At 40.5% G+C, this 26,926-nt stretch overlaps 1 protein-coding gene across 3 annotated transcripts in view; it reads left to right on the forward strand.

Annotated features, from left to right (window-relative positions):
* Positions 1-26,926, forward strand: part of col7a1 (collagen, type VII, alpha 1) — a 79,321-nt gene that overhangs the window by 10,626 nt on the left and 41,769 nt on the right. For all 3 annotated transcript variants that reach the window (XM_081607202.1, XM_081607204.1, XM_081607203.1), the window contains exons 2-51: positions 2,938-3,010; positions 5,697-5,877; positions 5,960-6,116; positions 6,201-6,294; positions 6,402-6,560; positions 6,936-7,093; positions 7,442-7,571; positions 7,659-7,778; positions 9,035-9,190; positions 9,350-9,469; positions 9,550-9,699; positions 10,790-10,906; positions 11,515-11,661; positions 11,784-11,909; positions 12,007-12,153; positions 12,232-12,354; positions 13,912-14,178; positions 15,576-15,719; positions 15,830-15,961; positions 16,324-16,470; positions 16,559-16,696; positions 16,783-16,932; positions 17,011-17,147; positions 17,237-17,363; positions 17,470-17,613; positions 18,883-19,052; positions 19,924-19,965; positions 20,090-20,116; positions 20,309-20,353; positions 20,456-20,575; positions 20,653-20,724; positions 20,820-20,855; positions 20,929-20,982; positions 21,103-21,177; positions 21,404-21,517; positions 23,116-23,142; positions 23,233-23,286; positions 23,394-23,465; positions 23,551-23,610; positions 24,151-24,186; positions 24,261-24,305; positions 25,213-25,248; positions 25,335-25,379; positions 25,483-25,518; positions 25,634-25,669; positions 25,759-25,791; positions 25,896-25,967; positions 26,046-26,105; positions 26,226-26,261; positions 26,342-26,422. In XM_081607202.1, the coding sequence (XP_081463328.1) occupies positions 2,947-3,010; positions 5,697-5,877; positions 5,960-6,116; positions 6,201-6,294; positions 6,402-6,560; positions 6,936-7,093; positions 7,442-7,571; positions 7,659-7,778; positions 9,035-9,190; positions 9,350-9,469; positions 9,550-9,699; positions 10,790-10,906; positions 11,515-11,661; positions 11,784-11,909; positions 12,007-12,153; positions 12,232-12,354; positions 13,912-14,178; positions 15,576-15,719; positions 15,830-15,961; positions 16,324-16,470; positions 16,559-16,696; positions 16,783-16,932; positions 17,011-17,147; positions 17,237-17,363; positions 17,470-17,613; positions 18,883-19,052; positions 19,924-19,965; positions 20,090-20,116; positions 20,309-20,353; positions 20,456-20,575; positions 20,653-20,724; positions 20,820-20,855; positions 20,929-20,982; positions 21,103-21,177; positions 21,404-21,517; positions 23,116-23,142; positions 23,233-23,286; positions 23,394-23,465; positions 23,551-23,610; positions 24,151-24,186; positions 24,261-24,305; positions 25,213-25,248; positions 25,335-25,379; positions 25,483-25,518; positions 25,634-25,669; positions 25,759-25,791; positions 25,896-25,967; positions 26,046-26,105; positions 26,226-26,261; positions 26,342-26,422 (5,019 nt within the window). In that variant the 5' untranslated portion in view covers positions 2,938-2,946. The remainder of the gene's footprint in view (positions 1-2,937; positions 3,011-5,696; positions 5,878-5,959; positions 6,117-6,200; positions 6,295-6,401; positions 6,561-6,935; positions 7,094-7,441; positions 7,572-7,658; positions 7,779-9,034; positions 9,191-9,349; positions 9,470-9,549; positions 9,700-10,789; positions 10,907-11,514; positions 11,662-11,783; positions 11,910-12,006; positions 12,154-12,231; positions 12,355-13,911; positions 14,179-15,575; positions 15,720-15,829; positions 15,962-16,323; positions 16,471-16,558; positions 16,697-16,782; positions 16,933-17,010; positions 17,148-17,236; positions 17,364-17,469; positions 17,614-18,882; positions 19,053-19,923; positions 19,966-20,089; positions 20,117-20,308; positions 20,354-20,455; positions 20,576-20,652; positions 20,725-20,819; positions 20,856-20,928; positions 20,983-21,102; positions 21,178-21,403; positions 21,518-23,115; positions 23,143-23,232; positions 23,287-23,393; positions 23,466-23,550; positions 23,611-24,150; positions 24,187-24,260; positions 24,306-25,212; positions 25,249-25,334; positions 25,380-25,482; positions 25,519-25,633; positions 25,670-25,758; positions 25,792-25,895; positions 25,968-26,045; positions 26,106-26,225; positions 26,262-26,341; positions 26,423-26,926) is intronic.

Here is a 26,926-nt window from a genome sequence, read left to right on the forward strand (position 1 = left end):
GAGGGATGACATCACTGCTGATGTCATTGATACCATTGGAACTGAACATTCTATCCACCTTCTTGAGAGGCTTACTGGGGAAACGATTATGGGTCTTACTTCTGGCGGCTAGTAAAAGTAGCAGTATTTCATTGTAATTTATAGGGTTTTTGGCTAATCTATATTCATGATAGAAGTTACATCTCGTTTGTCGGTTAATACACTGTGCAGCAAGGCAGTATATTAACATTAGCACAAATATTAGCATTTCGCTGCTCCCCATTAGCATTAGCCTTTTCCCTAAAAATAGCTTTTATCTATTTTTCTTATTTATTAGTCACACTTAGTATACTGAATGGAGGAAGAAAATGTAAAACAACATGCTAGTGACAGCATTTAGGCTAATGTTAGCAATTTGGTTCATTTTAACTTGTATACTAATTTTAACACACAGAATGGAGTAAGTCCATGTTACTGAACATGTTTGTGACTCTCCGCATGCTATTGAGTACATTGCAGCTTACTTTAGCATTGATGCTAATTTGTAGCATCAGACGGGCACACTTTGGCAGGCCCCATTTAAATTTCTTCAGAAATGTTCTAGTTTTATTATATAAGACAGACTGCAAGCCAAATTGCTGGAATCTTTCTGTGAGAGAAATACGTTGTGCTCATCAGGATGAATATGGTACTAATTATAAATAAAGGTAATCTGCTCTACATTATTCCACTGTAGATGTCGATAGTCTTTGCCAGTCTGTCAGCATGTGTTAACTCCATCTGTCTTTCACGTGCTCTCCTGACCTCAGCTCTCCAACTTTCTGTCTGCTTTCAGACATTTTCTCATAAAGTTCCCAAGAGTTAAAATGTTTTATGTTGTCCTGCTGACTCCCATAAACCACTGATTTTATCCTGTTGTATAGCCTCCCGTAGTTCTGTTAATCCGTCTGCATTACTCTGATGAAAAGGATGTTCTTGGCCTATAGCTATGCCCCACCTGACAAAAGCTGACACATTTACAGTTAATTCTGACAGATGTTGCCATAAGTTATAAGAGAGTATGATTTTTAAAAGGTAAAAGGAAACATTTTTTATGACTGGAAGAAGAGCGGGAATCTCATATCAACCATATATAGGAATCTGGCATCTGCCTTCCATATGAACAAAAACCAAAGACGGATCGAAAACATACGGGAAGAATACTTTAAGTTCCAATGCTATATTACTACTGAAAGCCAAAGAGATACGCATTGGTATGTGAAGGACCAGGATGGCTGGCTAATGGCAAATGACACAAATAGTGATTGTTTGCGCTGATTTCTAATGTGCACAATTAAAAAAATGGAGACGTTTGACTCAGTTTTGACAGTGTAATGAACTATTTGAATTTCAGTCATTATAAAAACTTTACTTTGTAACACTTAATCAAAGAGCACATTTGGTGCTTTATAGCAGATGTTTATTCACCTTATTCATTTCATCAGTTTGAAAGCACAGTCAGAGTTTCTGGTAATACATTTTTAATCCTAATTGAGGGTTCAACAACATCGAGGCGGTTTAATAGCTTTGCTGGTTTTGTGGCAGTGTGCACTCAAATCAGAGAGAATTACTTATTTCTTTTTATACCTTTTGTGCCATAATTGTTTGTATTTATTTGCTTATATTTGGACAGCAAAATAAGGTAATAGAGTTTGATTTTTGTTAACTCTTTAAGTGAAACTGAAATTTTCTAACAATTCTTGAGCCCTGATGTAATCATACATGTCTTGAAGTCATGGATTGAATTTATAGCTATTTAATATAATGCGGGTACAAAATCTCAACAAATTACAACATTTCTCAAGTCGCTTTGGATCAAGACAAGCAGATCTTAACTTAATTTTGTTGTGTTTATTCCAATAAAATCCAGTCATGTGGACAGATGACTGGATTTTATTGGAATAACCTGATGTATCGTTACATCAGGTTATTTCAGGTTATTTCAGACTGAATTTGAACCTTTAGTCAAATTCAGTCCGAAATAACCTGATGTAACGATACTGAATTCATGCCGCATATTGTGGAGAAGTAGGAGCCTAATCTAGAAATGAGAGCGTCTCATTTCTAGATTGTAATTTCTTAAATAGGAAGCACAAACAACGAGAGAGACAGCAGGATTGACAGACTTAAAACTGGATGGCTAGACAGCAGAATGACAACATTAGTATCTGCGAAAGAAAGCGACAGGCTTATAAATGCCTGGGAGGTGATTAGTGGAACCAGAAATGTGTCCCAATCAACACAACGAGCGACAGGTGTTAAGGGTGCCTGATGAATGATGTGAGAAAAATGAATCCATGTCACAGAAAAATTAGAAATATACAGACACAGAGGAACAATGAACAAAAAATGAAATAACAGCAATTTCAACTAAACACAAATAAATGCGTCAGAAAATAAAGCCACATTTATCAAGACTCAAAATACAAAACACAAATGTTGATATTGTTTCAGTCACAGTTTTTTCTTTTTTTTTGTCTTACTGCTAGCTTAGGAGTTGTTTGTACAGAAAAGCGCTGCATTATTAATGACAAAGACTGACAAAGTGTAACATGTCAATACGGCCTGGAGCTGAAGCTGACTGATGTAAATGTAGAGGATCTCTCTGATTGTCAGACAGAGCCGTAAAACCTGGTAACATGCTGCAATTAATAAGACTGGCAGACAGGATAACAAGAATCAGGCACAGACAGGAACAAGCAGACAGTGACACATAGCAGCTGAAGATCTGAAGATGATGCGAAACTAAATGACTTACAAGATTAAAAAGGAAATTCCAAAGCAACCAGAATAGCCCAACAATATGCAACAAATTTAATGGCGATGACTAACAAACTGAAGGATGACAATGAGTGTGATGCTTTTAAAGAAATTGTTGGTAGCGTTGCATAAAGCTCTTTTCCTCTTTCGTCTGTGCAGGCCGTGAAGATGTGGAGCTGGGTCTTCACTGCTGCTGTCCTGCTGTCCTCCATCACACTTGCTGACGCTCAGGGTAAAATCATTTGTCTTATTTTGATCCATTTCTAGATAATCAGCTTTATTTCTGATTTTCATCTTCACAACTTAAGTTTTTTTTGTCAACTTATTGATTATAATTTTGCTGCTTTTTGTACTTCTAGATCCTTTTATGTCTGAAGTTTTATCAAATTCTTGGCCTTTGAACTTGATCTGGCTTAAATGCCTACAAAAGCAATGAAATTTGAACTTTTTGAAAATTTGCTGAACTGTATGTAAACGGAAGTTTATGTGATTTTTTTTCTTACTGATGTAGTCTAGTTCATATAATCCTATATAAGACATCCTATATTTTGTAGATTTTAACCGATTTAACATTGTGTGGACTTCAAAAATCTATGAAATGTCCCTTTATCAGATTGCCCAAATCATAAGTCTTCTTCATTGTGTTGCCTGCGGATTTGTGGAAAAAGAAAGATATCCACAAAACAGATGGAAAAATCTAGGAAAATGATACTGGAAAAGTATAGAAATGTAAAACTAAACATTAAAAACCTAACAGCAGACCAAAGCTGCTCACTATTCTCTGTTATACATTTTAGATAATATAGAAGTGATCGTAAAAGCCACTGTCGGATCATGCTTGTTTGTCGGCTCCAGTGTTAAATACTTGACTTTTATGGAAATGACTGTCATAGTTTCTGTTTTAACACCACCTTTTGCAGACTTGACTGGGATCTGCTGAAACCTCTCAGACCCTCAGGCTAACCATCTGTCAATCACGACATATCCTCTTTTTTTAAAAGCAAAGTAACATTTCACAGAAAAAAAAAACATTTTTGTTTTGAAGTTTATAAGCAAAATAAAAAGAGACAATAAAGATGTTATTGTTTTTTTTTTTTTAACTCTGAGTGACTGGCTGTAATTTCCTTCTGTTTTTGGACCGGAGGCTACATGCCTTTGAACTACAAACCACCCAGTCTTACTCTCATGCAGATGAGTTGTTACACACTCATGGGGAAATCTATAAAGCATAGCAATCAGTTTTTCACCTGCAATTTGTTTTATTTCTGCACTGGACTCTCAAGGCTGTTTGCACAACATACATGCAGGAACAATTGCACTAATAAAAAGTCCAGCAGATGGAAGCAATTTGTTTGCACCATTTTTGTCATCAGATGGTAGCTGTTCTCTCTTTATCCACCAACATAATAGATGCAAAAGCAACAGACACAGACTAGACACATAGATGACTATATAGATCTATATAGTTTATTTTGAAAATTGTTCCAGTTTAGATTTATTCATTCATTTAATAATTATAGTAACTTTTACAACGTCAGAGCACGAAAAGGAACTTCTGTATAGATTGATCTTTCATGCATTTGGAAACAATTCACTAAAGTCAACATAAAATACATCTGTTAAAACATTCCACAGCATCTGCATTCCAAATTTTGAAAAAGTGACAGAATAATTGTTCTTAACACAATGTAGGCTTTGTATTGGATTTAATTTGCACAAATTTATTTCCAGAAACATCTGGTGTACGGTGATCACTTCCCTGACTTGCTTTATTTTGCATGTCCCTGCAAAACACAACCAGTTTTTGTTTTGGAAAACAAGGACTTGTTTGCTCGGGTTGTGGCATACATGAAAATGGATGAGGTTTTTCTTAAATGTGTGAAAAATGCCTAATTTATACGTGGCTGATTTATGCCAGTGTAAAGAGATGCTTTTTTTTTTTTTGCAACTATTTGTAGAATTGGAAACAGATGCAACCCAGTAATAGAAAACATTTAGCATCAGATAATTAATTTGCTCATCTACCCCATAGGGTTTTCATTTTGACACAGACATACAAAAATGTTTCATTATGTCTAAAGAAAGAGTGTATTACCTCACTCGATGCCCATTTTATTAGGTACACTTCGCTAGTATCAACTTGGAGCCTGGTTCGCCCTCAAAAAAATGCCAAATTACTTCTTTAGAAATATTAAACAAGATTTTGGACAACTCTGAAATCACAGCATCACACCGCTGCTGCAGATGAAGCTAAACTGTCCGTGGTGTGACTCTCCTCTTCCACCACATCCTAACTGCACTCATTTAGATCTGCTCTGTAGAGATCACTGGACTGCAGTGACTTCATCAGTATGGTCGGCGAATCAGCTTGAGATGATTTGAACTTTGTGACAGAAAAAGTTAGCCATCATCAGAAAATGGAAAAACTGCGGTCATGATGGAAGGATGAAATTATGATAGAATTTATGTCCAATTTTAATGGAATCCAGATCTTGCAGTTTTTATTTAAGTATCTGATGGCCTTTCAAATCAAATTTTTAGTGTGAAGGTAGTATAAAAAAATTAAACTGAAGGAACATCAGGTTTTATTTAACTTTAAGTAACATGAGCAATTATGACTGGCTATGTTGCAAAGAGTAACAAGAAAAAAAAGTGAAATTCTTAGTTTACTTGAGCTTCAGTAAATTATTGAAACTAAACAGCTGTTTTTGAAGAGAAGAGTCAGGCTGTGGCATAATTACCAATCAAGTGGACCGGAGGAAAAGACGCAGCCCTAATCCCAGGTAGCAACATACCAATTTAACGATTTACCGCACAAAAGCCTCACCCTCACATTATTCAACACAAAAGGAAGTTTTGAAACTAAATTTATGGACATGGAGAAAATGACACGTCACTGTTTCTCCTTCACTTTGCAGGCAGGTGTAATAACGTGCAGGCAGCAGACATCGTGTTCCTGATTGATGGGTCCTCCAGTATCGGCCGCGCAAACTTCCTGCAGGTGAAGGGCTTCATGGCTGGAATCGTAAAGCCTTTTGCCAGCTTTGTCAGCGAGTCGGGGATCCGGTTTGGGGCCGTGCAGTACAGCGATACCTCCAGGTGACTGACAGGACTAATAACTACCTCTTTTCTCTGCTTCATAAGCAGAATTACCTTATTATTGCTGTTGCTCTTTCTTCAGGGTGGAGTTCGCCTTTAACACACACCTGACAGGCACTGATGTTGTCAACGCGGTGCAGAATATGAACTACAAAGGTGGAAACACACTCACTGGAGCTGGTCTAAAGTATGTTTCTGATAACTTCTTCAACCCAGCCTCCGTCCGCGACGTCCCAAAGGTCAAACCACCACAGCTCTTAATTATCACGATTTACTTCACACTAGGGGCTGGTAGTTAATCCTACCTGCTGTTCCGTTTTCAGGTCACCATTCTGATCACTGATGGGAAGTCACAAGACCAAGTGCAGGAACCGGCTCAGAAGCTGCGGAGTCAGGGAGTGATTGTTTTTGCAGTTGGTATGTTTTTTTTTTTTTATATTTGCAGCCTTGTGGATTGGATGTCAGAATAAAGGGGTAAATATGAAATCATCTGCTTTCTTTGCCCAATTTAAAAATCATTTTAGGAATCAAGAGTGCAGACAGGAACGAACTGGCTCAGGTTTCCTCAAAACCCAGCAGTGATTTCACCTCGTTTGTTGGGGACTTCAAGCTGCTGAATACGCTTCTTCCTCTTGTTAGCCCTGGAGTGTGCTCGGCAGCAGGGGGAGTCTATGCAAGCGACGGTGTGTACGGAGGCCACAGCTCAACATCGCTGTATTGAAATATGACATATTCATATTACTTTTGCACATTTTCTTGCATTACAACCAGAGAGCTCAATGTATTTATTCAGATTTAATGGAATAGAGCAGCATAACATGACGTTGTTTTTTTTTTGGAAGGTTACTCATTTCAATTCTTTCCATTTAGCATCTGAAAAGTGCCGCATGCATTCATACTTAGCATTAATAAAGTACAGAGGTTTGTTGTTGTAACTTGGTAAAATGTGAAAAATTTCAAAGGTTATAAATACTTTTGCAATGCGTTGCACATGTGCATGTCACTTTGGACTGTATAGCATATTTATATTGATCCATGTCTCCCAACCCTTCTATCAGAGGCCTTTTCTGGTCCGTCTAATCTTCAGTTCACGGCACAAACGACTGATTCTCTCCGGTTTCGGTGGAGTCCTGCAGGAGGACCCGTGAGCGGCTATGCCATCCAGTATGTGCCGCTCTCCGGTCTGGGTCAGCCAATCATTGCAGAACTGCGCCAGGTGCGTCCAGGTGCTAGAGAATTTTATGTCGTGACTCGTGGAAAGATAAACCAGCACATGTATCTCAGCCCTGACTCAAGAAAAGCTTAATTGCAGTCTTGGGAGCCAAAGTCAATTGTGCTTTGCAAGAAAAACATGCGTTCAGGCGGAGTATAAACATGTCTAATGGGTGGATCCTCTTCATGTAGACGCTGTAGAGATTAAAGCGTGGTTGACTAAAATTTAGTGTTCCTGTCAGCTATTATATCGATGTAAAAATGACCTAGTTTAGGCTGCTTTCAGCCGCATTTTTTGCAAAACATCTGAATGAGGAATGACTACAAATAAGAGATGTGTCCTTCTCTACAGGAATCAGTCACGGCCAGTCAGAGGACTTTCACTGCACAAGATCTGAGGTCAGGAACAGATTACCTGGTGACTGTCATCGCCCAGTACCCCAACAGTGTTGGAGAGTCTGTTTCTGCAAAGCAGCGAACCAGTAAGAGCTGACGGCAGACACAAACCAGAAGGTGAAGACTAGAAAAACACTAGGAATACTTCTCCTCTCCTTCTTCTCTTCACACAGGGTCACTACCAGGAGTGTCCAGCCTTCGCTTGGTCCAGGCGGGCTACTTCTCCCTCTCCATCGAATGGGATCAGCCTTCAACTCCTGTGCAGGGCTACAGGCTCACCTATGGGCCACGAGGTCGGGCTCACTCGCATTTCTGTTATTGTTTCCTGTCACTCTTAGACATTCTGCCTCTGACCTACATTATGAATTTTACATTCCTCCTTTGTTTTGACGTTATCACGAAGCAATCTTAGCAGAGTGAAGGGTTACAGTCAAGTCGATACAGTAGTCAAAAACTGTCAACTTGTTGATGGCAAGTTGGAACCGTGTCAAGAATGCACAGGAGTTTGAGTAAAGCGTGATTAACGTTAGCTTCTCTTACTCTGAAGTGCCCTCAGGCACTGGCTGTAAGAGTTTGCACCGCTGCAGCCACGACCTAATTTATTCAATGCATTCGTCTTCAATAGGTGTGAAAAAGGCTAAGTTTAACTCTTTTTATAGACTGTGAACAATTAGTCATAAAATCCTTTCATTTCTGAGGACAGGGTGTGTCGAGAGGTTCTGATGATTACACAGTGATTCAGGAGGGGAAATTGCCCCCCTGAGGGAAGTTACGGCTTCTCCCACTGAACATGTGGCAGGAGTTGCCACTCTCACTCCTCCGCCAGAGGAATCTCATGTTCACCCTTCGACTCGCCAGGCAGATAGTCAAAAGTAATTACAGGACAAGTTTTTCACGGTTTATGTTTTAGGCTAACCTTTAAATTGAGTTAATTCGCCACCTGAAGCCCACTTACAGTAAAATGGATAAGCAAACTTAAGAATGGCGTTTTGTATGTGATTGCTGTGTAAGGGTATAGAGGAGACCTGCAGCTCCTCAGAGGTCAGAACTAAATCCTATTGAGATGCTGCAGTATGACCTTAAAGGGGACGTTCCAGTTCAGAGACTCTTGCGTTGATTGAAAAGTGGGACAGAATTAATCTATAGTTATGCAAATGACTTTTTGTCAGTCGTCACTGAGGCTGGATGGCGGCCGAGGGTGGGGCAAGCAGTTAGTAGGTGTTGTGAGCGACTAGTTTTCACAAACGGCCAGGTTGGTCTGTAAATCTTTTTCCTTTAAATAAATAAAATCATCATGTGAAAACAGATTTTCTTTGATATTAACAATTTTAGAGAAAGAACATATCAGTAAGGGGGAAATACTGTTTTAACCCACTAACATGACCTATAAAAGGCATTGCTGGGTAAAAGGTTACCTGATCTAAAGACCACACATACTGTACATTTCTGCTCCTGTAATTATGCTGGATGAAACGTTAAGCGTATTTTGAGATGCCTCCCAGACCAATAACAGTCCACTGTGCATCTTTTTGCCCTGTGCATTGACTAGGACAACCAGCGGCCCAGCTGCTGGAGCAGTCTCTGCCTGCAGACGCCTCCTCTGTCACCTTGGAGTCTCTTCAGCCCGACACAGAGTATGTCATCAACTTGTACCCTCTGTTCTCCAGAAACGGTGCATCCCCATCCGTCCTCAACGCTCGCACTTGTAAGTCCGTCACAACTGATGCTTTCATCAGTATATTTTAAGAAAACAGATTGGATCAATATTATGAGGTGTTATAAAGCATGTACTGTATCCTTTAGGCGGTAATACCTTTTAGTGGAACAGAAAATGATAGTAATCGTTTGTCTCCGATCGCTTCAGTGAGCCTGGAGGCTGTGCAGCAGTTAACAGTGGAGACGGTGTCTGAGGGCAGCATCCGTGTCAAATGGAGACGAGTCAGTGGTGCACAAGCATACCGTTTGGTATGGGGACCATTCACAGGTTAGAGTTTTTTTTCTAAAAATATTTTTCTTTAAAATCTTCCATTTTCAAAAATATTTATGCTTTGCTTTTCCACCAAGGTCGTAGCGTGGAGACTGTGGAGGTTGCTGGTGACACTGAGCTCTATACTTTGTCCAGCTTGCAGTCGGATACTGAGTACATTGTCACCATCATCCCGCTGTATGAGGGCAACACTGAGGGGCCCCGAGCCACAGCCAGATTCAAGATAGGTAGGAAGTGAGATGTTTGTCACTTTAAGCTTCTGGGGATTTTTACCCCCAATGGGGTAAAGGGGTAAAGGGGTATTTTTACCCCCCCTACATCCTAATCCCTCAAAACATGTTAAAATCAGCAATTAATTACAGCACTTTATGTGAGGCTAGATCTCTAAATGGCACATAGTAAAAAGCAGCAAAGTGGATATTTTCCTATTTTTCAGTTCCATTTCTTTAGAAAACAGTTCAGTTTCTTGTCTCTGGAGGTCAACAGGACCCTTCTTATTGATACTTCTGTGTCCATTATTTTACTATTACTGTGAGAATTTGCATTAGTGTGAGAATTTGCATCATTTTCCATTTGGTTATAATTTTGCTCAACGTCAGTATTAAGATCACCATAATGTTTGTAACCTCACACTTTAATTAGAGCGAAGGCTTAGTCACTGCTTTTTGTCCATGTTTGAAACTCAAAGCCAAAGCCTGAACAGAAGACCACATTTCTCACATTGCAGTAAATTCTAGTAGGTCTTCATCTTCTCTGAAAAGCTTTCACCTTTCAGATAAAAACAAAACATTTTTTGAGCATTATTCTTAGTTTTGCTGACGTGATGTAACCCATTAAGAATCCTCTTTGAAAAGGCGAATGCCCTCTGTTTTGACCGGTCAAAAACACAGACGGGGAAACGAGGAGGGAAAGAAAAGAAAACAGAAAAAAGATGGCCAAGAATCTCTCTGCCTGTTTGTCTCTCTTCTAAAAGTCAAACACGTGTTACTGTTTAGGTTGGACAGACACAAGCCTCACAGCCTTTCATGTGTGATTCCCATATGGTGCCACTTCAATGAGATGAAGCCACTGAGTCACTCCAGAGCTGCTGCTTTTCTGTACAGAGTGAAATACTGTCTGAAAACTGAAAAGGTTTCAGAAAGGACACGCACAGACAATTTGATATCCTCTACTTCTGTAATTGTAACTATATGTGTGAGCATGTTTGTCATTTTTGTGATGTTGCCTCGCGGGACCCTGGCGTTTGTTTTTATTGATTGGAAGAGAGCTTTAGGAAGAAAATAATGGCATGCTGCTTCCTCACTGTGCTTTCCTCAGAACGTCAAGAACAGCAGGTTCTCAGAGCAGTGACCACAGGACCCTCCTCAATCCGCCTCAACTGGAGACCGATCCGGTCCGCTCAAGGCTACCGCCTGGAGTGGAGAGCGGGAGAAGGTCGGATAAAAACGCAACATAATGGCTCAAATTTTTCCTTCTAATTCTGGTCCTGAAAACATACGGATAAGCAAGCATTTCTTTGAAAACATGTTGACAGTTTGAGAAGTTTAATGTTTTAAGTCAAAGTATCCAGGATCTTCATCCGAACTACATCAAAAATATGGAGTTTTGAAACTTTCAGATTCCATAGCTTTTCTCTAGTTTATTTTGAAAATTGTTCAAGTTTAACCTCCAGTCTCTAAATTGGTGTGTCTGTGCATGGTTGCTTGTCTTTTGTGACTATGTTGCCTATTTTTTTTTTACATTTTTATGTGAAAACCTGGATATCTTGTTGATTTCAAAGGCTTATTGTCAATTTAATACACCAGTTCTCAACAACCGAGTAAATACTAGTCTGAAAATTCAACACAGTGCAGAAGATGTACTGTCACAGTTGGATTTAGACACCCTAAACACTTCTCACTTTTTGTCCAGGACGAAGTAAATTTTAGATTCAGCTGAAGAATTGTAATTCTGCTCCCCCTTCTTAAGGAGAAATGATTGCATGTTAAGATACAATGCTGAGTCTAAAACCTCTAATGTTGCAATCTTGCTCTTTTCCACAGGAAGTCCTCTCCAGAGCCTGTCCTTTCCCCGAATCACCACCAGCTACGAGCTAACAGGTCTCCGACCAAACACTGAGTACATCTTCAAGCTGTACACGCTGTATGAAGGCCGTGAAGAAGCCACGCCTGTCTCCACTGAAAACATAGGTCAGTCAGCCATTGTAAACAGATTTCTGCTTAGTTTATAGGTCATAATCACGCTGGCGAGAAATGCCCTGCTATTTCAAGCTTTGAACTGCATGTCACGGATGATTGTTTCTCCGTTTCAGATGAGCAGCCAATAGGAAGCGTGTCCAACCTGAGAGTGGTGGAGTCACTGGGCAGCACAGTTCGAATTGGGTGGACAGGCGTGGCGGGGGCCACCCAGTACCGGATTGTTATCTTAAACAGCGAAGGTACGCTCAAATTTTATTTCTGCTTTTTGTTCTTTTTGTTACTTTTCATTGGTTAAGGAAAAAAGGATGGCCTTTGCTTCTCCCGGTGTCATGTCAGATGGAACAGAGTCGATCCAAGTTATTCCCGGAAATCAGACGACCCTTGACCTCAGAGATCTGACAGTGGGGGTGTCATACGGCGTCAGTGTCACTGCGCTGGTGAGGACGAACGAAGGAGAAACCGTCACCGTCTTCATCAAACCAGGTGAGCTGAACAGCGCATTTGAAATCACCTGAAAAGGTTTACAGGTGAAACACCTGCAAACCTTTGTTTTTTCTGCAGAGCTTGCTGCAGGCAGAGTGACCAATCTCAGAGCAACAAATGCAAACAGCCGGAGAATTCGCATCGCTTGGCAAGGTGTCACTGGTGCAACAGGATATAGAGTCACTTGGAGGCAAGGCAACAGTAAGTAAAGCTCTGTCCGTTTAAAGTAGATCCCAAAAGTATACAAACCCTTATAATCTTTGACATAAAGTGAGATAATTAGTCAATTTAAAACCTTTTTCCACCTAGTGCAACCTGTTAGATAACGCATCTGAAAAAAGCAAATCTCTGATAAAGGATATATTGGGGGGTGGGGATACGACAAATATCTGGTTGTATAAATGTGCACAAGTTATATTTTGTAACGTCTTATGATTGAATTTTAGCCTCTAGTCTTCTTTGGTACATGCTTCAGCCATCGTCATCTTGACAATATTTGACACCCTTAATAAAGTTGTTCATCTCTTTCAGATTGTGAGAACAGCTCATGTCCACATTCCTCTTTAAGTGAACCTGCAGAGTTTTGGTCAGATCTGGTTCTGGCCTCTGGCTACTAGGCCTTTCCATACCTTTAATTTTCCTCAGGAAGTCATTCTTTTGTTGATTTGGACGTCTGCTTTGGTTCACTTAAAAGCTACAAAGTCTTTGTCTACGGTTTCCCGGCAGGTATCTGAATGTTTTAGCTCAAATCTGAAAGCCTCATAGAACTAGTCATGATTTCATCCATCTTAACAAAGAGCACAGTTCCATCTGAACAAAACTTACTCCATACCATGATGCTGCTACTTCTTTGTTTCACTGTAGGTACGGTGTTCTTCGGGTAATGTGCAGAGTTGTTTTCGTGCCAAACATGCCTTTTGAAATAGCAAATTAAAACTTGAAGTTTAGCTTTATCTAATCATATGACTCTCATCCACAAGGCTTGGGAGACTTTACCCAGTTTTTAATATTTAATGTAGAAGAAAATGATTTTGTCTTCAACCATTTATTCCAACTTACAGACAATAATTGTTGTCGCATGTCACTGGTGTAGATTTATGGTCTTAAGTGGAAGGGAATAGTACTTTTCCTCTTGTTTCTTGATGTTTAGCCTTGCATCCAAAAGCCTTGCATCCTAAACATGGTAATAAATAAGTTTATAGGTTAGTGTTTGACTTAAGAAGAATCCTTTTAGATGGGAGATGAATCATCTTCAAGAAACAAGAGAAGAAGTCCAGTTACCTTCTACTTAAACTCTTAAAAGTCACATGTAGAACACTAGCGGTTCTTGTTGTAAAGTTTCGGTGTTACTAACATGGTCTTTCTAACCTCCTTGATAAGTTTTTAACTCAACCTTTTCATCAGGTATGGAGAAATGTCCAGTTTTTTCTCATATTTTTTTTTTATGTCACTATGGTTTCTGCATCCTTCTCCTGACTGATACCTTTATACAGCATGCTCTTTTCCTTTTCTTTCAGCTTTGGTTTTTATCTAAAAGATGCAAATGAGCAATTATGACAGAAATCAAATGGAAGGTGTGAACTCAAGACGAGGGAATGCTAAAATTAAATTGAAAGGTGCCTCAAAAATATGCTAATAATAAAACTTGGACTTTTAATCGGGTGTGTATGCTTTTGAGAGCCGTGAGATAGGCGTATATTTCATGATGTTCTACTGCAATATATTTTCATGTATTTTATAATCTTCTGTTCTTTGCAGTCGCAGAGCAGTCTCGTCTTCTGGGAGCAGAGTCTACTTTTTACACAATAGATGGCCTGCAGCCGGATGAGGGTGTGGTAATCGGTGTCGCCCCCATCGTTAATCAGCGTGTTGGCGAAGTCATCACTTTGTCTTCAAGGACAAATCCCTCTACTGGAGCGTTGTCTGGGCTTCGTGCCACTGAGGTTTTGTCACAGAGGATACGCATTACGTGGTCATCCTTTTCTCGAGCTACTGGGTACAAGATCGTTTGGAGCCATGAAGATGGTAAGAAGTGATTTGCTGTAGATACAGCAGTTATTAAAGGTTTATATGTTCAGTTCTTTACAAAAGTCTTCATGACCTCCCTCTGAAATTATGTGCTTCTTTACACATTTTAGAATCACAAAACTTTACGTGTTTCACTGGTATTTTACACGACAGATCAACAGAAAGCAAGACATAATTTTGAAGGGTAAGCAAAAATATAACATGGCTTTGCAAAAAGTTTTCTTTTTGCAAATAAAAATATGAATAGTGTGGCTTGTGTGTGTATTCAGCCATGGGAGATAGTAGATATTTGGAACAAAAAACATGGAGACGGGAGACTACTTTTTTTTCTCTCCCATTCATCTAGCAAAATAGCTCAACCTCTGTCACCGAGACCAACAGTGATGGATTAAGTTCTGGACTTTGACAGGACCATTCGAACACATAAATATGCTTTAATAAGGTGATCCTCCATCTTCCTACAAGTCTGACCTTATTCCCCATCTATGGTTTAAAAAAAAGCATACTCACAGCATGATGCTGCCACCACCATGTGCTGTGCGGTGCTATTTTCCAGCCACACATAGAGTTGTATATGTTGGCCAAGCACTTTTGTTTCTGTCGTTGGCCTCTTGGCTGCTTCAGTGATTAATGATCTCCCTGATAAACCTGTCAGTGTAGGTCAGAGGTCAGCATCATTTACAATCCAAAGAGCCTTTTTTTGCCCTCACTCCTACTAAATAAAATGTGTCTACAACCGTAAAACCTGCATGACCCTTTCGATAAAAAAATGACTTATTAGCCTTTCAGAATACCTATAATACTGAATTAGTTAGTTTTTTATAGTGAAATTATTAAGAATAACAATAATATTTTGTTTTAGAACAAATCCGAAGCTTTAAACTTTTCAAAAAAAGAAAGTCTGTTATTGAAGTTCTTAAAAATATTTGCATGAGAGTACAGAAAAACTGTTACCTTTAGATATAGACATACGTTTTATATTTTATAGATTTGTTTTCTTTTGTTGAAGAGCCACAAGTATAATGGGGGGAAATTCCTGCTATTCCGTGCAAAGGGAGATATTATATTAGATAGGTACTAGATACTATTATTAGATTTCCCCATAACTTTCTCCTTGACCTGTCTGCTGTGTTCCTTGGTCTTCATGATGCCGTTTGTTCACTAATGTTTTCCAACAGACGTCTGATCCCTTTAGTGAACAGCTATTGTTATACTGAGGTTGAATTGGACACATGTTGACTCTGTTTACTGATTACGGGAAATTTGAAAGCAATTTACTGCCCTGGATTTGATTTAAGGGTATCAGAGTAAAGGGGGATTGGGGCAAATGTATCACACATAAAAAAAAAAGTACTGAGAAGTTTAATGTTGACACTTTCTGTATCTCCATGCAGGAACTGAAACAACACAAACCGTAGCTGCTGATGTCTCCTCCTACACCATAGACGGCCTTCGACCTAACTCGGCTTACACTGTGCAGGTTTCTGCTCTCGTTGGCTCTCGAGAAGGAAGTCCAGCTGTCCTCAGCGTTAGAACAGGTATCTCGTTTGTTTTCTCCTTAGCTAATGTTGTTGCTTTTAGCAATGCCCCTGCTGAAAGTGGGGGGGGGGGGATGGGAACAAAGTTTGAAATGTTTCTGTCCTGACAGAATCCGATCAGTCGGTTGTGGGAACTGTGACGTCGCTTAAAGTCCAGGAAGCCCGAGGGGAAGCGGTGCGGGTCTCCTGGGTCGGTGTGCAGGGAGCAACAGCTTATCGCATCATTTGGAGAAGAGTCGACGGTGAGCTAGTTTGTGTTTGTCCGTCTGTTTTCTGTCGTGCTGCTGTGTTCTCGTCTGCCTCGCTGATCTGCTGCAGAAAAGTCCATCTTTCTGCCTCTTTTTGCAATAAAATCATTGTTCGATCTCAGATCAGACCGACAACCTATCCATGTTTAAATTTAACACTTCAACCAAACTGTTTCAATAGTTTTGTCTTCAACTTTAGATTCCTACAGCTCGTTGCCTCCATGTCGGTGTGATTTCCAGCACACCCTTCTGAATGAAACCAATTTGTTTTTAATATAAATTCATGGGAATGTGAATAAAAATTTGATTTTCATGCAAAGAAGGTCTTCTTTTCACACAACTTTCTGCTGCTGTAGGTGGGGAAGAGCGGAGCCAGCTGGTGGGCCGGGATGTGAGTTCCATGGATCTGGACCAGCTCGACCCTGGAGTTCAGTACGAGGTTCAGGTCATCGCTTTAGTTGAAAACAGGGAAGGGTCGCCCGTTTCCGTCAGAGTCACCACACGTGAGCCCTGCGTTTTACTGTCGGATACGTCGTATGGTGAAGCATGTTGGCGTTGGGTTGTGATCTTGTGTGTTCTCCATTTGCACAGCTGGTTATGTCACCCCAGCCCCCACACTACCAACCACAACTTTACGAGCGACCGAGGTTAACGCGGACTCTGTGCGGCTGGGCTGGGCTCTCCTTAAAGGCGCCACAGGATATATTCTTCGCTGGAAAGAGGAGACAGGTGAAGAAAAGGAAGTCACGATTTACACTGTACAGCCAAACTCTGTCAATAACCGTTTCATCATTTTAAATATAAATATTTGTCAGATGTCGGCCGGGGCCTGTCCGTCACGCTGCCTGTGTCGTCCAGCTCGTACCTGGTGACCGGGCTGCGTTTGGGCCGCAGATACAGATTCACCATCCAGCCCACCTTCGCAGGCAGAGTTTCACCTGAGACTTTTGTAGATGAACGCACCGGTAATGCACCATCATCGCGTTAAAAAGCCTCATAAGCAGGGAGCATTTGGCCATTGTTGCGAACCGTTTTCTCTGCAGTGTGTCTGGGTGGACGTCTTGACGTGGTGTTTCTTGTGCCGACGTCCACCGATCGGTCTGACCTGGTGAGACCTCTGCAGGACATTGTCACCAGTGCAGCAGGGTCGCTCGCAGCTATTGGGCCCCAAGACTCGCAGGTACATTTCACTCTCAAAAGAGAGAAAAGTAGGTAAAAATGCTGATAGATTATTATTTATTAAATTGGACAATAATCTGGTTTTTGTAGGTTGGGGTGGTCGTGTACAGCTTTAGACCCAAAATCTGGTTCCTGCTCAATCGTCATTCGAGATTCGACACGCTGCTCCAAGAGATCCAGTCTACACCCTTTGATGAAAGCCCAGGGAATAACATTGGTCTGTTTTTTTTATTTATTTGTATTTTTTTAAAGAATCATCTGTTTTAAGCAGTTGATATTGTGTGGCGGTGTGCAGTGGCAACATTAACTGTGTTACTCTTCAGGTGAGGCGGTGACGTTCACCCGGCAGTACCTGCTGACCCCTTCAGCTGGACGGAGACCCAGGGTGCCCGGGGCGGTCGTGATCATTGCTGACAGAAAGTCTGTGGACAACCTGACCCTCGCAGCCAGCGGTCTGAGAGATGCAGGTGTGAGGGACTGAAACCGTGAACATGTGATGAGTGACACCGACATCACTCTGGTTAGATGAAATCACTGCTAAGCATTTGGATAATTTGATCCCTTTCCTAAATTAAATATATTTTTCAGTTGTGTCCTTCATAATCCATAAGAATTAAAACAAACATTATGCAAAACTTTAAGAATAAAAAGTCAGAGTTATAAATATCAAATCAAATTAAGTTTATTTGCAAAGCACCTTTCAGCAACAAGGCATTTCAAAGTGCTTTACATCATAAAAACACACAAATACAAAGTCATAGAAACAGTCGACAATTGAAGCGTTTCATTTTGCCATTGTTAGACATCAGATTGTTGAATAACGTTTCATTGATTATGTTTCAAAACCAACTCCACCCACGGTTTTTGAGTCTAGATTTAAAGGCACTCAGTGTTTCGGCTGTTTTTCAGTTTTCTGGAGGCTTGTTCCTGATTGTAACAAACTTCATTATAAAAAAAGTCATTCAGAGAATCAGTCTTTCTAAAGTATTAATAACCCCTTGAACTTTTGAATATTTTAAACAGTTGTGTGTGTTTTTTGGGGGATTTTGTAACAAAGTAATGCAAATAGATGGAAAAATACCAACAATCCTGTTTACAAATACAAATCTGAAATGTGTGGCATGCACTCGTATTCACCTACATTTATTCAGATACTCATATTTCAGCTCCAGTGAACCAAATCTAGGCTCAAGTTGTTCTTTAAAAACAAAAGTAATAAACATCTCAAGTGGTCTGAAAACAAACCCACATATCATTTTTCTTCCACTTAATAGTCATATGATCCTTTTTTTGTAATAGAAGATAAATTACCAATAAAAAACATTGAAGTTTGTGGTAAAAAGAGACTAGATCTGAGAGGCACTGTAGAAATTATTTATCTTTTTTTCTCATTTCAGTGACATACATTTTCATTTTCTTTTTGACTTCCAAATAATCCAGGTCCGTGGTCTTTTAGAGCTACTTTGTGGATTATTTATTTTAGGTTGCCTGAAAAGTTCTAGTGGTCATACTCTCCTAACTGTGTTGCCATGTTTTTGTGACTCTGTGACATGTGGGTGCTGTGTGATCGTTCAGGCTACATAATGTGTAATAAACAGGGAAGCTAATTTTTCACAAATCAACTTCCCTGAGATATAAAAAAAAAAACTCAGTGTGAAAAATATCTGCTCCACTTTATCTATGTTGCAGAGATGCTTCACTTGACATGAATCTTCACATATGTGTTTGCATGCAAGGTGTGACCGTGCTAGCTGTGGGAATAGGCCAAGCCGACACAGAGGAGCTGCGGCGGGCTGTGACGGACCGAAGCCCACAGAACGTCCTGTACGCCGGTAACGCAGAACGACTCAACACTCTGCACCCTGATCTGGCCGACTTGCTTTGTGGAATTGCCAGAATCCCAGAGGTGAGTCTGTTGATTCACGGACCACATTGGTTTTGGACAGACAAAAGCTTGAAATTCTCTTTGGGGTTTATTAGCGAGTAATGGTGGGGATAGATCGATGGATAGGGGCTTTGTCTGTGGTAATGCAAGTGCTACTCTTGGCTGTCGTGGGTTTTTTTTTTTTAAAGAGCTGAGATTGAAAAAAAATATCAAACTGAACCCTCTAGAGTCCTCTCCTAATATTTTGAGAAACAGATCAGCACTTATAATCCTGAATACAGGAGGGTTAAATTTCCTCTGTGTGACTGGACTTATCTTGATGAAGACAGTAGTAGCTAGTAGCTAGTAGCCCTGCCGGACCACTGGAGGTGGAGAAACAGCATGAGAAATATTTGTAAGCTCACTTACGGTCACTTAGGTTCAAATTTGAGCATTGTTTAGCCCCCCCTAGTATTGTTGCTGACTATGTCCATCCCTTTATCACCATGGTATACCTATCTTCTTATGGCTGCTTGCAGCAGAATAACGCACCAGGTCATAAAGCATAAATAATTTAAAACTAGTTTATTGAAAAATGGCAGCGAGTTTATTGGCCTCCATGAATCTTTTATCCTTTTTCTCAAATTTTAGAAGAATGCTTCTGATACCTTGCTGAATCGGTGCTATCAGTGCCAAACTTGTTCTAGCTTGATTTAACTCATAAAGTGAGCAGCAAGAGGAGCATATTGGCACCTTTCAGTGTCCAACAATGAGCCTGAGTGTTACTTTGGGTAGAGAGAGATGTCTGGATTTAGATCTGGTCCCGGTTCAACCTGATCTCAGTTAAATGAAAGTCAGTGGATCATTTGATGAATATTTAATTCCACCTAAAGGTTTCCTTTGATTTGTTCAGGTCACTCCAGGTACAGAGCAGTGTACTGTACAGTGTCCTCGGGTAAGTCGGTTTTATGCCATTGTAATCCAAAACATGTATCAACTCAATCCTTTCCATCCAGGATAAATGAAACTTACTGATGCCTTTTTCCTTATTACGGATTTTATTCATTTATGCCTTTTAGGGTGAGAAGGGAGAGCGTGGTGAGACGGTAAAAATTTACAACTTCTTTCTCCTTTTAACATCTTTCAAACTTATTAGAAAGTTGTGTTCTTAATCAAATAACATTTATTAGGTTTTAGCCAGTTTTTGAGTGTCATTTGTGACTTTTTTCATCCGCAAACCCCCCCCCCAAAAAAACATCAGTAAATGTTAAGGTGCCTCTTTCTGCTTTGTGCCACAGGGTGCAAGAGGCAGAGATGGTGCAGATGGACGCAAGGGCGAGCCTGTGAGTCAGACAGACCAGCCATTTTGACAATCCGTTGTGGAATAACGTACAGTTTTATATTTTAAGCTAACATGCTGCGTGTCCCCTAATGTCACGATGCAGGGTCGTGATGGTTTGCCTGGGAGGGAAGGTCCGAGAGGTCCTGAAGGACGTCCAGGAACACCAGGACCATCGAGTCCTATTGACCCTTCTGAGCGGATAAAAGGGGAGAAGGGGGAGAGGGTGAGTGCAGCTGAGTTCATGCCAACATGATCAAAAGAAAACCGTCAAAGAAGCGTTTCTACATTTTCATCTTTTAGGGCTTTCCTGGAGTGGATGGAAATCCAGGATTACCAGGAAGACCAGGAGCTCCTGGAAATGCAGGTGTTCCGGTGAGTAGAGCTACTGGAACCCATTGATTGATTTTTTTTTGTTGTTGTTGTTGGTTTTAGTTTAACAATAAAAACAACTTTTTGTCGACCTTTAGGGCTCCCAGGGTCTCCCCGGGGTCAGAGGAAGCCCAGTGAGTAACACGCTGACCCTCAAGCTACCAGGTGTATGTCAAAACTCAGCCCTGTGTTGTTGTCCTGCTTTAGGGCGAACCAGGAGGACAAGGCACGCTGGGGTCAAAGGGTGATAAAGGCGAAAGGGTGAGCTTGAACCTTATTTCAAATTTCACAAAGAAAAACGTTCCTTCGGTACAAACGAAAGCCGAGACCAAAGCGATGTATGAGGTGTTTTATACATTCTGTGGTTTGGTGATGTTTCAGGGTGAGCCGGGTTCCTCTGTGCCTGGTGGGGGTCTTCCAGGGAGGAAGGGAGAGCCAGGCATCCCAGGAATACCAGTAAGAACCTATAGAGCTGCGAAATCGAGATAAAGATGAAAAAAAAAGTGACAAAATTCACATTTTTACTGTATTTTGTGTAGTAGATAAAAAGTTCCACATTTAAAACACTCATCTTTTATTGATAACGTCATGTCTGATTTCTATGGAGGGGTGGAGAAAGACTCCTGAAGGTGTCACAGATCTCGTTAGGGAAACCCAGTAATTTTCTGGATCTCATATGAAGGGTAATCCAGGTCGACCAGGTAGCGACGGAACCAAGGGAGACCCCGGAGTTCCAGGCCTGTCGGGTCAGGACGGTCGCCCAGGAATCCCAGGAACGCCGGGACTTTCCATTAAGGTTTGGCTCTTCCACAGCTTCTCTGCAAATTGAATAATTATAATTGATTTACCAGGGCAAAAGGGGAATGAATACAAATGCCTGCCACACTTTTCAGATTCCCTAAATGATGTTTCATTCTTCTTTTGTGCCACAACAACCTCTAAGTTCATTATTTTGACCTGTCACATAAAATCCCAATAGAATAGACTGAAATCTGTCACTGCCACATGTCAAAATGTAGATGAAGCTGAAAGGGTGCTAATACATTTTCAAGGTCCTGCTTGGTAATTAACATGAATGAAAAATAACAAATCGGAGAGCCACACGTTAGTTCTTTATTCCTCTTTGAATTAGATTATTGTTAGTAAAGTAGAGCTGCTGTGTTCATAATAACTCACATGGTGGTAGCATTGAGTTACATGCAGAGAAAGCATCACAGCCGAGGCTCAAATTTACCTTTGCCTGTTCCTGTGGATGAATGCTTTCTGCAATTTTTTACCGTATTTGATTTGACCGGCTCAGTGAGTTCTGTTTCATTCCTTGCATGCATATTTGAAAACATCTTTTTTTTCTTTTCTTACCAGTAAAATGAATAATAATATTAATAATATGATCTTAGGATATATTTTTAGCTTATTCTTAGTTACGTGTAGATTGGACTCATTAGCTGTTGTAAAGGATATGACTGAATCCATGCACTGATTACAATCCACTCCACAGGATTCCTGTAGCACCTTATTATGCTTTTCACAATGCAGCGTACATTATTTTATCACAACTGGAGCCAGGCTGCCACAGACGTTCATTTTTTGTTGCTCCTGTTGAACAATGCTGCCAGATTAGAAGCAGAAGATGCCATTTATACCATCTAGATTTCTCTGATGCAGGATAAAATAATAGCTGCTTAATTATTGCAGCAATGATCATTAGTAATCTCACGCTGGGCTTTGCAGACCCTCTGTCTACACTGATGAAGATTCACTCTTCTTCTCTCACTGGAAACTGAAAGCTTAAATGATGGCTTGTTCTACTTTCTAATGAATTCATCGAATAATTATCATATCCACTCGTGGAGCTTTGATTGTCAGTTTTCTGTTTATCAGTGGATTATTAAGTAAAAAAAAAAAACCAGATGAATAAAGCAAACAAAGTACATTTCTTGATACAGCAAAACTCTGCTATTCCTTGTGCTTGGTCTCAGTGGACATCACAAGGTTTGACAGGATTTGATCCTGATTTTCACAAAGTTTTATTACGGTCTTTAAATTTAGACCCAAGTAATATTTTTGTTTCACTACACGAACGTACATGGGAAGACAGGAAACTGTGTAAATACAATTCAATGCATTCATCATTGACAAATCATTCCTTTTTTCACACTAGTTTACTTTTTCTAAAAAAGTAATATCTCACATATCCCATTTGTTTTTAAAAGGTTAGTGAAGCAGGAGTGTTTATTTTAGCAAAATAATATCTCTATTTTTGCTGGTTTACAAATGATCCTCTCCTATCTGTCACAGTAATTGTACAGTTTCTTTTTTTTGTCTTTGCTTAGTAAGCTTTTTTTTTCTTTTTTTTCTAATATTTCTCACTTTGTTTCATTTTATCTCCCTCAGGGAGATAAGGGCAGCCAAGGAGAAAGGGTGAGTTATGCCATAGTGAACTTGTTCTCTGAGTGCAGAAATTTCCCGAGGAGCCAAAGATCCTCGGCTCTTATCTCTCTTTGCTGACAGGGACCTCCGGGAGTGGGAAGCGGCGTGGCCGTGAAGGGTGAAAAGGGCTCCCCTGTAAGCATCGTCAGTCACTCGTAATGTGCTGACACGTTAGTTTTGCAGGTGAAGCTTTGTGCGCATCTCGTGTACTTTGCATTTTCTAATTGCTTTGACATCCTCAGGGCATCTCGGGAACGCCTGGCGGCCTGGGCCCGAGGGGCCCGGCAGGGCCACAGGGCAGCAGAGGAGAAAAGGTATCTGCAGGCTTGATTTGGTGATCTAACTGTGAACAGAGGAGAGCGATTGTTTTAATGAGAGCGGATCATCTGTGGTCGTCAGGGCGAAGACGGTGCCGGCCTACCTGGACCTCCAGGAAAGCAAGGAGAGACCGGGGACAGGGTGAGTCGATTGAAGAAGATTTCTGATTGGCCGGTGAGATTTGAATGGCCGCCTCAAAGAAGCATAGCTTAACTTTGAATCAGATGCATGGTGCAAACTGTATTGCCAATGTTTTCTCCACATGGATTGGTGCAATACAATCCTGATTCACTAACCAGTGGCTCCACCTGTAGGATAAATGGCAACAGTCTTTGCAGAAATTTCACAAAAATATTATGCCGTTAAAACAGAGCAGTGGATACTTAATAAATTACTCTGGTAATTTATTAAGTATCCATAATAATTTTTTTAGCAGTTCTAAAAAAATAATTATGGCATGTGATTTTGTTTTTGTCCAGATGAGTGTCTTTTGGTTTTGTTTGTTTTTGGGTTTTTTTACACCTGAAGATAATGCATGATGTTCAACCATGCAATCTTTTAGAATTAGTTTGAATTTGCTTCACCTGAGCTGAAATGCTTCTTTTGAACGATCCTGTGCTCTGGCTGAAAAACACAGGGGTGCAACATTTTTAGCTTATGCATATTTCCGATATTTTCCAGGGTCCCCGCGGGCCTGCAGGTGAGATCGGCAGCAAGGTAAGACGCATGTGATTAAAACAAATATTTCTGTAACAAGATGGAAGAGGAATGACCGACCTCTGTCCCACCAGGGAGACCGAGGACAGCCAGGCGAGCCTGGGACACGGGGAGACAGGGTGAGTCATGTGAAACAGACATGTCCACACCGGCATGTATGGTACCGTGAATGCTTAAAATCTCCTGAAATTGACAGTCGATTGCATCTTGGCGACAGCTTAAGCAGAGCGTTTTGAGGGTGTTGTTCTCGCTTCTCTGTGGACTCTGATGTTCCAGTAGGACTTGGACAGCAAAGCCTTGGTGCTTTGTTGATTGTTTCTGAATCTCCCAAGGGATTTACTTTTATCTTAGACGGACAGTTTGGGTCAGAAATTTGAAAACAGTTTATTGGAGCAGCAGTTTGTCTATAGCTGAGAGGAAAAAAGTTAGAGAAGCTCATCAGAAAGACCAGCTCTGTCCCAGGATGTCCTCTAGTTGGACAATGTCTCCCACCTGAAGCATGAAGCGGCTGCAGAACTGGAGATCTCTGAGAGACCGCTGCGTCTCAGATGCACAAAGTAGCATGATTGTAGATCCTTCCTCTCAGCAGCTATAAGACTTTATAACCATCACTGCTTCCAACAAACCCAACCAGTTGTTTACATCCCTCATGTTTTTTTTTTTTTTTGCAAAGTTTTTCGTTTTCTTGTCAATAGTGTGTTAAGTTTGCAGTAATGTTAAGCAAAGTTTGTGCACTTCTTAAAATCAACTTATTCAGTTAAACTAAATTATTTCTAGTAGATGTACATGTTTTATATAAATTTCCCCTTATAGTACAATCTGTTATTGTCTTTTTTTGTTTGTTTTATTGCTAATTTTATGTCTGTCTGTTTTTATTTATATTCTACTACTGATTCTGTACACCTGAAATTAAATAAGGGATATTTAATTTCATTTCTGTTCCCTTCTCTTCTCTTCTCTATTTCTTTTTCTGTTTACATTTTTGTCAGTAACCTCAGATATTTTTGAACTTTTGCATCTTCGTAGGGGGAGCGAGGGCCTTCTGGGGAGACCGGAGAGAAAGTGAGTAGAGCTGAAGTTGTTGACCGTTGACCTTTATTGATTTAAAGAAGGTTTGCAAAGTTTTCAGCATAATGTTGTCTTCTTAGGGAGACCCAGGGAAGGCAGGCGTCCCGGGATCACCAGGCCTGAGAGTGAGCATTGCTTAAATACTTGATTCCTTGTCTGTGTGTTTTCCTTTTTTGTGATCCTTATGTATATGGAGCGTCTAAACTTATTGTTTTAATTTAATCAAAGGGTTTACCAGGCCCAAGTGGACCAGCAGGAGAGAAGGTGAGACTGAGAGTCTATTAGGATGAGCGATGCATGAAGCTGCAGGTCAGATCTGCGTGTCGGATCTTTCATAATCTGATTGGATGGACTTTCAAGACACGATGTCTGTTCCCAGGGGACTGAAGGAGCACGAGGGGAGCCGGGCAGGAGTGTGAGTGTTTAGATCTGATACCTGCAAGTATTGATTGAAGGTCTCTGACAGTGAAATGGAGACACTCTGTTCTCTTTTTAATCATTCAGACGGCAGGTTTACCAGGGAAGAAAGGAGAACAGGTTAGAGATAAAACGTGTCTGAATAAAAAAAAATACAATAAACTATTATCAGCTCAAACAGACATTTTATTTTCTTGGTTCTTTGCTACTTTTTTTCCCCAAAGGGTGAAAGAGGTCTGTCTGGATCTGAAGGCCTGAGGGGGGAGAAGGGGGAACCGGGACAAAGAGGAGAGAAAGTGAGCGTCCACAAGAGCAATCACATGTTGGAGAAATCACGTTTATCAAATCAACATGACTTTCTGTTGCTCCATCAGGGTTCTCCAGGTTCTGGAGGGTCAGGTGTTCTTGGACCTAAAGGAGAGCCAGGAGAGCGAGTAGGTTTATTATAATATAGTCCTCACAAAGGCACGCCTTATTTGTGAAACAATCTTTTGAACTGTGTTCACTAAAACTCCTCCAGTTTGGTGTGGATTAAACATGTGGTCTTTCCTCAGGGACTTGCAGGTCTTAATGGGCGACCAGGAGCCAAGGTCTGTGGCCCTTATTGGCTTTTTCTTCAAAATGTTCAGCAGCTTAATTGCTAAATTGATCTTTTTCACTGTTTATTTAGGGAGACCCAGGAGAAGCAGGTGAGAGGGGAGAGAACGGACGCCCAGGAATCCCAGGAAAACCCGGCCTGCCTGGAAAACAGGTCCGAATCGAAGGAAAATTCATTCTTTAAAAGCAAAATAAAAACAGCTTCAGACAACATTTAAAAACTGTCAGATATGGAGGACAAACGGTGCTGCTGGCCTCAAGAGTTTGTGTAGTAATTAAACAAAAGAGTAAAAAATAGCAATGTTTCCCATACAGTAATGAGGTTTGTAGATGTATTCAAATCCATAAAGTCTGTCCAAAAATGTTTGTTAATAACAGACTTGATGAGTATATAGATTTTTTAAAATTCACAGTTTAAAAGTGCTGCTTTTAAACTGTGAATTCGATGCGCTGCAGAACATCAGATTTATTGCTGACCAAATGATGTCGCTCACCTACTGAAGAGTGAATATAAATATCCCCGATCTCCCACTGAAAGGACCTGACGTCCAAAAAATCCCAGTGGAAAGCATCCGCCCTGCTACTGCTGTGGAGCATTTGTGTGTGTGTGTTTTTTTTTAGTGAGGTTGTAGATTTATGCCTGAGGCTTTTGCCCTAG

Source organism: Poecilia reticulata, chromosome 5 (assembly GCF_904066995.2).
Source record: "Poecilia reticulata chromosome 5, P_reticulata-male-v2, whole genome shotgun sequence".
Lineage (NCBI taxonomy): Eukaryota > Metazoa > Chordata > Actinopteri > Cyprinodontiformes > Poeciliidae > Poecilia > Poecilia reticulata.